This window comes from Curcuma longa, unplaced genomic scaffold (genome assembly GCF_044706935.1).
Source record: "Curcuma longa cultivar G26 ecotype Majalengka, Jawa Barat unplaced genomic scaffold, ITB_CL_G26_1.1 contig_16531, whole genome shotgun sequence".
NCBI lineage: Eukaryota > Viridiplantae > Streptophyta > Magnoliopsida > Zingiberales > Zingiberaceae > Curcuma > Curcuma longa.
This window is the reverse complement of record NW_027430379.1, coordinates 224-10,535: the sequence shown is the minus strand read 5'-3', so window position 1 is coordinate 10,535 and position 10,312 is coordinate 224. Positions and strand designations below refer to the sequence as shown.

Below are 10,312 nucleotides of genomic sequence, written 5' to 3'. Positions count from 1 at the left end.
TCGATTTTAAAGTTAAAATTAAATCCAGGCCGTAAATTGAATTAGCGATTTATTTTAGTGTTTAGGATTTAGGGTTTAGAGTTTAGAATTTAAAAATTAGAGTTTAAGGTTTAGGGATTTAGCGACTGTTGATTTTAAAATTGAATGGTTCAGATTTTTATCATAAATTGACGGAAATTTATTGTGATAAGGATTCCAACTGTTAACAAAATCAGAAAAAAAATATATATTCGTTTTTGTGTTTTTTCTTTTTTCTCTGCAGTAACGAGAGGGGTTTCGAGATTCGACTTTCGACGTTCGAGTGCGATCGATGGCATCTCCAGCAGATCCAGCTGCCGCGCGGCTCCGATCCGCTGCTGGTCCTCCGCTTCACGCGACGGACGCCGACGACGACGACGAGAACGTGAAGCAGCTCAACGAGTGCGCCGTCCTTTACTTGTCTCTTCAGGTAATCGCTTCATTGCTCGTTCCTTCCCCTCCTCTCCAATCCATTCCACAGTAGATTGGTTCCTTCCTCACTTGCACCTATCTTTTTCCATCTTCTGATTCAGGAATGCCTCGCCGAGACCAATAGGGACTGGAAGTCTTGCCAACCTTGTAAGTATCCGTCAAATCCCCCCCTTTTTTTTCACTGGAAGCACTCATTTCAGTGCCAAGAATTAATCTTTTCTTTATTTTGTAAACCAGTCTATAAAAAAGGCAATAACTTTTGAAATCGGGTTAAAACTTCTCAATTGTGAAAATTTTCTAGAAGCGTCTCATATTTTAAAGGTATCTATTTTACCTATACGGTGCAAGAAGCCAACAGTCAGAAATGAATCACAGTGATCTGTCGTGTGTTCTCTGCGTCACACGAATAGTATGACCTTGTCTCTCAACCAAAATCCTCACCACCTGGATGTGCTTATCTCTTCACCATATTAACCCATTAATTTTCAAACGAAAGAATTTTTTGATCTAGAAACTTACCCTTATCCTAAATGAGTTGCAACCAGGTAATCAGCCACCTTCTATCATCTTTAGAGCTGCTCATTAGGTCTCCATCTCCCTCGCAAGTGATGTGATCTTCACGACTTCATGTATGGCTTTTCTTGCTCCTATTTTTTATGCAACCAATTGATGTCGATTTTCATCAACTCCTCGGCTGTTTGCTTAGACACATCATGCAAGCAAGTGCTATAGGATACGTTGCCCATGCTTGCCTTTGATACTAATTTGTTATAGATGCATGTGTACGATTGAATCCATAGAGAAGTATGCAAATCTTCAGAATTGGCTGCAGAACTCTCCTTTGCCCATTGGGAGGTATTGGGGAAAGTGGTTGAACCAAGAGAAAAAGGAAATGCTGAACTGAATCTATGAGTCAAATGCATGTGACTTGTTCGAACTACTTAGAGGCCAAATGGGAGGGGGGAATTCTGTCCTTCGCATTCTCAATCTCTAAGATTACATGTTTTGTCTATGGCGACAGTCGAGATGGCTTGCTGGATGACTATGAGGTGGGCCATGATAGGCGGAGCTTCCCCTGGTTGCACTCAGTTATAGATGATTGCTAGAGGTTGCACGTGAGGTTGTGATGGCAACCCACGAGGTTGTGGCTATTGTTGCAGCCTAAAACAGAGTTGTTGAGGGAGAGGGGGGGGGGGGGGGGGGGGGGGGGGGGGGGAGAGAGAGGGAAAAAGAGTTGTGTTAATATTTTGAAGTTATTACAAGGTTTGATTCCTCTCCTTTATAGACTCACAAATTGACATGTTCTAAGTACTTTATTCCACTTGTTGATTGATTTAACATTTGTTTTAATCCTTTTAGAATTGTCTCGTCTCGATTCCCTGGAGACTTGTTCTATGTCGATCCTCTTTATGCTATATCTCATTATTATGGATTGTAATAGAGTGTTGTACAAAGATAGTTCTATTGTCACTCTAGACTGTGAGCATGAGTTGCACGAAGGAGTCCTCGTCCTAGGTATGTTAGTCTAGGTGTCATATGTCCTGCCAATTAGTTGGCGGAATAAATGTTTTAATTGTGCCGAATGATGCAAAACAATAAACCATGCACATCCTTTAATATCTTGCACATGAGAACTTTGTCAACAGAAATTGTTTATAGTTAAAAAGGAAAATAGGTTCGATTTGAGAAAATCACTTTTCAGGAGTGATCATTTTCTTGAGTTAGTTGATAATGATACTACTATTGTCAATGTTTTATTAATTAAATGTTAAGTTGTTTTGTTATTTTTTTTATTCAGCCTTTTCAACTAAATTAATTAATCTTTGCTGATAAAAATTACTACAAGAACATCAATATTTTATATAGAAAAGGGGGAAAAAAATATAACAAGATGTAGTAAAATTTTGATTTTTTTACATTTAGTTTTTATATAGAAGCAAAATAAAATTATAATTATGAAAATGCAGAGAATATAGCTGACATCGAGCCATCTTAAGCCATGTTTTCCTGGAACTGAAGGGAACAAGTATACAAAAAAATTAAAATGTCAAATATCTAAAAGCTAGGTGATAAAATATGAAATACTGTATTTATATAAAATATGCAAATATATAAATCCATAGTAATATTTATAACCATATTTTTTTAGATAGTAAAAATAACAAAAATGGGATCTACTAGGGTGTTCATTGGGTACAAACTGAGCCAAACTATACCAAATGAAAGGAAAAATTTTGTATAGTTTTTTTTATGAAACTAAAAGGAATCAAATTATAAGTTTGAACCACATTAGTGTTTTACACAGCATTAGTTTTTATTTTAATATCAAATTGCAACTCTTTATGAACTAAAAATGCCATGATTGTATGTTTATATCAAATTGCAACTCTTTGTAAACTGAAAATAGTAAAAAAAACTGTGATGAATTAAGTTGTCATATTGTGGGTGGATTCTTCATAAAAACTGCAACTCTTTGTATAAATGTAAAATTATTCAAAATAAATTTAAACCACAAAGATAACCTTATCTTTATAGAAAATAAAGTCATTGTTTTGAGTTGGTTTGATTTAATTTATGATTAGTTAAATCAAAATATTTTTACATTTCATTAAAACCCACGTTGAACTGAACTGAACATTTTTGTTTGATTCTACTCAGGTTTTTATTTGGAACTGAATACTTGACATCCTTAGGATGAACCTCAGGTTAAGTTGGGTCATATTTGGTTCATATTAGTCTTTTATATGAAACAACCAAAATCTATAAAAGAAAAAAAAAACATTTTTCCCACCTTTCCTTTATCTGCACGTATATACACAAAAAATATTAAGCTACTTTCTGGTATTTACACGAAAAATTGATTTTAATATAATCTTGGATCTCAAAAAGCTTGAAGGATATTTAATTAAGCTGAAAATTCTTGTGTTTTCATGAAAAAGAGAGAGTAAAAAATAAAATTTCATAACTCCAGAAGGTCAGTTTCATAAAAATACTAGAATTTGATATAGGGAGAAAAGAAACAAGATTCCCTTACAGAAAAATTGGTAGGAAAGGTAAGTTATTTATTTAGCCTAAGTAACACCATTCCAATACCCCAAGGCATAGTGAATGTTTTATGAAATTCTGAAGTTTGAAACTTCAGTTTGGTATGAATCCCAAAGTTTGGCCTAAGGATCACTTCCTAGCATTTGATGGTCCCAGGAATCAACGCAAGTAACAATTACAACCTAAATAAATAATAAAAAAATATTATGAGATATAATGGCCAATAAAGTTTCTAGCTTGTTATCCATTTCAGTAACAAATACAACCTAAACAAATAACCAAAAATATTGTGAGTGATAATGGCCAGAAAGTTTCTAGCTTATCCATTTCTCAAAAAGTGTCATTATGATGTGTTCATAAGGACTTGTCAATAAAGGAAATAAGCTTAATTAGTGCAATATAATAGAACTGTGCTTGATAAAGAATCACATGCTCATTGCTTGATAAAGGATCACATGCTGGAACCTGTTCATTACATATATTTACAAATAAGCCCAATTAGCCTAAATGCTCCCTCTTAAGCTAGTTTAAATATATTATAGAAACCTAACTCATTATAAATATATTCAACTGTAGGCTCTCTTAACAATTTGGTAACAAAAATGCTGATTGGTTCTTAGAACAAACAAGAAAAATAATTATCTCATTAGATTGACTCTCTCTAATGAAGTGATAATCAATATGTCTTGTCGTCTCATAAAACATGAGATTCAAGGCTATATATATCGCAGGAATATATCCTGGCTCAATCACTAATGTCTCACTCGAATGAGCTCATATGTTGCTAGGCCATCACTCTTTATTCTGCCTCTGCATTCAACCTCACAACTATAGCTTACTTCTTACTTTTTAGTTCTAAAATAAGGTGGCCTTATAAGAGAATATAATGGCTCATTTTTGTCTTAAGGAGAACATATCCAATTTGCATTAAAGTATTCTATTATCTAAAGATGACCTCTACCATGAAATAAAATACCTTGCCTTAGAGAACTTATCTAATTATGTAGGATCTTGGTAGTTGCTACTCATTGATCATGATTTGAATTTTCTAAAAACTAGTTGATAAAAAAAGAGATATGAGGTTGATCGTGGTTTGAGATCTCATATCATGTTGAGTGGCACGGTCGAAACCTATCATTTTGATAAATTATTAAAACTCGATACTACTCAACATAGACAATGTCTTTTGTGTTGATCTGTCAATTATATCGATGAGTATTGTGTCATGTCAACATTTGACACCCCTTGACATGTGAAGATGAATTGAAATATTATTGTTATTTGTTTTTTTATAACTTATGTCCATACAAGATAAAGTCAAAATTGTACCACTTATGATAATGCCAAAAATTGTATCATTCGGAACATAGTTTGAACTTAAGTATATAGTTGTCTTATCCTTTTCTTTTTCTTCATCTCATTTCTCCTTCCGCCTTTAATTTACCATTAGCACCTTACATCGGAACATCAACACAATAATGAAATAGTATTCTTTCCGTCAAGGATTGAGACTCTGACACAGTTTGAGATTTTAAATCTTGTGTTTGATGACTGTAAAATAGTTTAGTTTTTTTCTATCAACATTCTCTAATTTCTGGATCAGCTAGAAGCTCCCCTCATTTTGGTATTGATTGACATTAAAATCCATGACAATATTTATTGGTTTGTTTCTTAACATGTTAACCTTCTTGAGGATACCTAATGCATACTTGTGGTTATGAGATATAAATACCTTCATGTAAGCAAACAACTTCTATACTAAGGAAGTACTTTGGATCAACCAACACTTTAGTTTGGAACTCTTAAAATAATCTTTCAATTTGGCAATCTTGATAGAGTCATCGACAGTGATGATAATGCCATCCACTAACTGAGATAATCTTCCAATTTGATAAATCTTGATAGAGTCACCGCCAATGATAACGTCGTCAATGTAGACAATAAAAAGAATACGTCTTTCAAATTGTGAAGTGAAGTAGAATATTGAGTGGTTTGCAACACTTCTAGTCGTGCTATATTGAAGAAGAGATGGGATGAATTTCTCGAACCAAGCTCTTAATGATTATTTCAATTCATACAGTGACTTCTTTGCCAAAAGACTAGTCTCCTTCTGAGCAATAAAGCTTGTAAGTTGCTCTATATAGATCTCTTCAACAAGATCACCTAGAAGGACATTCTTGATGTTAAAGTGATAGAGGGTCCTCTGGAAGACAACAATCAAAAAGAGAAGAGAAAGACATAAGCAATCTTTGTCATAAGAGAAAATGTATCAATATGTCAACACTATAAACATGAGTGTACCCCTTTACTACTAGACAAGCTTTGAGGCAGTTAATAGTGTTATTAGGTGAACATTTAATCGAGAAGGTCCATCTATAGCCCACTATAAACTTCTTTGGAAGTAGAGAAACTAACTTCCAAGTGTTATTAGAGTGTAAAACATCTATCTCGTTGATCATAGCTTGTTGCTATCTTGGATTTGAATCTGTCTCTAACACATACCTAGGAACTAAATGTTGAATGGAATTAACAATGACAGAGTATTAGTATTTTGGTGTTAGAGATGCTTCGATTATAAAATGAGAAAGTAAATGGGAAGTAGAACATTTACTAGTGCCTTTATAAATAAAAAGGAATGTCCAAATCAAAGGAGATTTGAGTCGGCGATCAACATTTGGAGAATTAGAGAGTCTTGGGGAGATGCTAGAGTATCTTCACGTTGCAGTTGTCAATTGTACACCCACGAGAGAGGTGTCGTAGGTGGTGGCTCAACGGAGTAGCAAAACCTCTTTAATTGACTTAGGTAAAATTGGTTAGAAGAAAAGAAAGGAGTGAATATGAAAAAGGTCACATTAGTAGAGATAAAGGCACGACATGTCATAGTAGAGTCATCCAACTTATGAAAAAAAGATAGTGAAGAGGATTTGACCATGAAGAGTGAAGAATGATTTTCAATTAATAAGATAGCATACAATTTAAATAACATCACCTAGAAAGAAAGGGGAGATGCATGTGTAGAAGAGTCTAAGAAGTCTAAACATATTAACAATATGGTTGTTCTTTCGTTTTGTTACACCGTTTTGCTAATGCGTATATGGATACGAGGAATAATGAACACCATTACTCAATATGGAAGAACGAAAAGGGTGAAAAGAAAAGCATTCCTTAGCATTGTCACTATGTACATACTTGATAGATACCAAGTGAGTTTAATTTCAACATAAAAGGAGTAAATGATAGAGAAAAGCTTAGAACAATCTTTTGTTAGAAAATAACAAGTCATTTAAGAATAATCATTCATGAAAGTGATAAAATATCTAAACAACTAAAGTAAAATTGACTCGATATGGACTCCAAATATTTGAATGAACTAACCAAAGGGTGTAGAAGCACGCTTATGAATAGTAGTATTAGAGAAGGCAGATCTAATATGTTTACCCCATTGGCATGACTCACATTGAAGTGCATGAAGCTTCGTTAGATTGGAGATCATTTGCCTCATGTTTTAAAGAGATGAGTGACCAAGATTGTAAATTTAGAGGGGAAGGTGTAGCTAAGTGAGCCAAAGGCAATGGAGGTATATCCAACTGGTAAAGCTCACTAGACTTGTGTTTTACCTTGTTTCTCCGAATCCTAATAGAAACAGAAGTGTCGCCGAAGGTGACATAATAATTCATGATCTAGTAAGTCTACTAATAGATAGTAAGTTTAATGGAAACTCAAGGATATAGAATACCACAAGACAGATGTAACATAGGTGAAAGGGAAACATCTTGAATGCCTCTAACCGACGAGTGACACCTATTGACTATTGTGACATTGGCCGGACATGCAAGTGTGTGAGAGTGGAGAAAGAGGATACTAGGGAGATGACTCAGAGGCATGAGAAAGATAACAAACATATCTCAATGGGCAAATAAAGTGATCAGCACTGACAATAGCCTAGACCAGGGATTAAAAAGTTGGTAAGGAACTATTTGATTGAGTTACTATTTGCCGAATTTGGCCTTGAATCGTCCATCTCCTTGTTCTCACCACTGATAGACCGAAATTTACCGTTCCGCCGATGCACCGACACCGACATAGCACTGGCACCGTGATTCCAGCTAGGAAACACTGCCGGAGGCGTTGCCCAGGCGCGGCGAGGCCTCTGAAGGCGTCGTGCGGCCTCGACGACGCCTTCGGAGGCGACGCCTAGGCCCGACGACGCCACCGGAGGTTGCCGCATGGGTTCGGCGACGCCTCGCGCGCGGGCAGCGTGCGATGCACGATTTTTTTTTTGTTTTTATTTTTAACTTAGGGTTTAATTAAGTTTTAATAATCAATTCCTAGCTATAGTTCGGGATAATTTAAATAGGTTTTAATAAAATCCATAAAATTAACTTATTATTTTTAAAAAATATTTTATTTTTTATTTTTAAATATTTAAATTAAATTTTTTATTTTAGTTAATATATTTTATATTTTAAAAATACCGAAACTATACCGGCACGGTACATGGGAAAAATACGGTACCGAAACTGTCAATGGTTATGCTGAAACCGAAACCTCGGTACAGCTCGATATTTTAAACCTTGGCCTAGATCCGGAGGAGCCTTGAGCAGTCTACTAGAACAATAGCATTGGAACTACATTGAATTGGTAAGGAACTATTTGATTGAGTTACTATGAAAAATCAACTATTAGAAGGGGCCTTGGCTATGCTCAAATGGTCCACTAGAGCATCTCCTTGTTCTCACCACTGTTCTCACAACTTCCTAGCATATAGTATCATAATTCTAGAAAATATGAAGGATATTATATCCCAGCATTTGTACACATTTAAAGATGATATATCATTTCTGTGAAAGAATTTGTAAATACTAGTTTATGTTTCATGTTCTATCTACAACTGATTTGAATTGTAAAATGTAAATTAATATCTCTTTTTCACTAGCATGCCATTTAGTTTGCTTCAATGAAACTAGTGTTACATGAATGCTTGCTAGGAGATTTGAGTTTGGCTAAACACATAGTTGATATCCACATTCTGTAAAAATGGTGAACAAGGATTTATGAACTTATTGTTGGAACAATAAAATTGGTCTAAATGTTTTCTGTGATTTCAATTGTTTGGCTCTTACTCTCAGTTAATCAAAGCTCCCTGTGCATCTTTTAGTGCGTTATATAATATATTTCTTGTTCTGTTTCTGAATCAGATGTTCAAGCGCTAAAGGCATGTCATGGAAGAAGAAACCACAATGAGCTGAAGTGAAGGTTTAACTATTGGAACAAGCAGTAGTCTCTACATTTTGTGATTATTCCATGTATGGATAGCCTTTTTTACCAGCCAACTGATTCAGTCATTTTCATGGTCTTCCAAATTCCACCATCAGAAGATTCCTTTGAAATTTTGTTTAATGGGTTCAATGAATCCTTCAATGTATTACTAACTATTGCCATTACCATCAATACTGTTCCCCTTTTGTTATTCAAAAACAAGTCATCCGGGACTATCACAGATTTTGCCCGACCACCATAGCCAATTAATGCGTCTGCCCTTTCTGAGGTGTAGAAAAATTCAAGTTCAATGTGTGAATATGTCATAAATCTTAACTTTGGCAAATTGTCATATTAATATACTGATGTTCTCCTTGTCCCAAGGTTGTGCATAGGTAAGAAAGAAAATTTAGATGTATTATACATCTGTAAAACCTTATTGTTGCATCAAATTCATGTATTGGCGGAGCATTAGAATACAAAAGGCTTTCTTTTAGCTTATCTTTCCACCGTGCAATCTTTAGGATGAGTTTTCTTAGCAGGATATTGGCAAAAAGTATATATGAATTATATAGTCCTTGCATAATTTTGTGAATTTGTCATATTTCTGGGTTGTAGTTATTCAAACATAATAAATCTATTTATAGATAGGCTAACAAATTTATTTATACAGATTGTCAAAGTAATATATGAAAAATATTATGATAAATATGATAATATATTATGATAATGGGAGACTTGCTTAAAAATACCCAAAGCAAAACTGAGCTTTGTGTTCAGTCCCCAGGTAAGAATTTCTTTGCATGCACTCCCTAAGTCTCCCTAAGTTTTAGTTTCAACTCCCCAATACATCAATTTACCTATTTGCCCTTATTAATTAACTTTCCTTTCTCTCATTTCCTTCTCCTCTATTTCTTTCACGACACAACCACTCTACTTCGAGATTTTCTCGACGACATCAGAAGAGTAGACGGCCGCATCAGCGATGGTGTAGAAGAGGCCCTTCACTCGACGAAACAGTTCACGGGAGAGCTCCTCGGTGACCTCGAAGTCAAGAAGATGCGGCGAGGGTTCAGCTCTGACATAAAAGGATCCATGGAGATAATCCAAAGAGGTGTGACCGTTGTCCAACCCAAAGAGGTATCGACGATGGCGGAGAGGGAGGAGGGACAGCGACGGAGGGTTGGAGAGAAAGGTGAAGTGCGGTCGATTAACGAACTGTAGGTCTAAGGAGAAGGCGAAAGTCATAGATGATGGGGCTCTACGAAATCCTCGTCGACGGTGGAGGATGCGAGATTGGGATGGAAGGCGTTGATGGGAAAAACTCCCAGCTTATTGATCTTGCAGATCTGAAACTCTTGATGGGATAAAGCTCCCATGGCTTCGCTCGATGACATCCTCGTTTACTTTTCTTCTTATTCTTTGCCTTCCACTCTTCTCCCTCAAACCAAGGCCTACACCTCACTCGGTACCTCTTGGAACAAAGTTTACATGACCCTCACTCATGAGCTCTCCGACGCAATAACAGCATGCGTCACCTCCAGCTCCATATCTTATG

General features: G+C 35.5%; 1 protein-coding gene across 1 annotated transcript; it reads left to right on the top strand.

Annotated features, from left to right (window-relative positions):
- The first annotated feature begins 277 nt into the window (after positions 1–277).
- On the top strand, positions 278–9,235 carry LOC141816414 (uncharacterized). Its single transcript, XM_074704197.1, has 3 exons — positions 278–448; positions 552–597; positions 8,694–9,235. The coding sequence occupies exons 1-3, from the start codon at positions 311–313 to the stop codon at positions 8,747–8,749; spliced, it is 240 nt and encodes a 79-aa protein (XP_074560298.1). The 5' UTR covers positions 278–310; the 3' UTR covers positions 8,750–9,235.
- The last annotated feature ends 1,077 nt before the right edge of the window (positions 9,236–10,312 follow it).

Coding starts and splice junctions, on each gene's coding strand:
- LOC141816414 (XM_074704197.1), top strand. CDS start 311: ATGGCATCTCCAGCAGATCCAGCTGCCGCGCGGCTCCGATCCGCTGCT. Junction 449..551: donor TCCTTTACTTGTCTCTTCAG/GTAATCGCTTCA, acceptor CTTCTGATTCAG/GAATGCCTCGCCGAGACCAA. Junction 598..8,693: donor CTGGAAGTCTTGCCAACCTT/GTAAGTATCCGT, acceptor TTTCTGAATCAG/ATGTTCAAGCGCTAAAGGCA.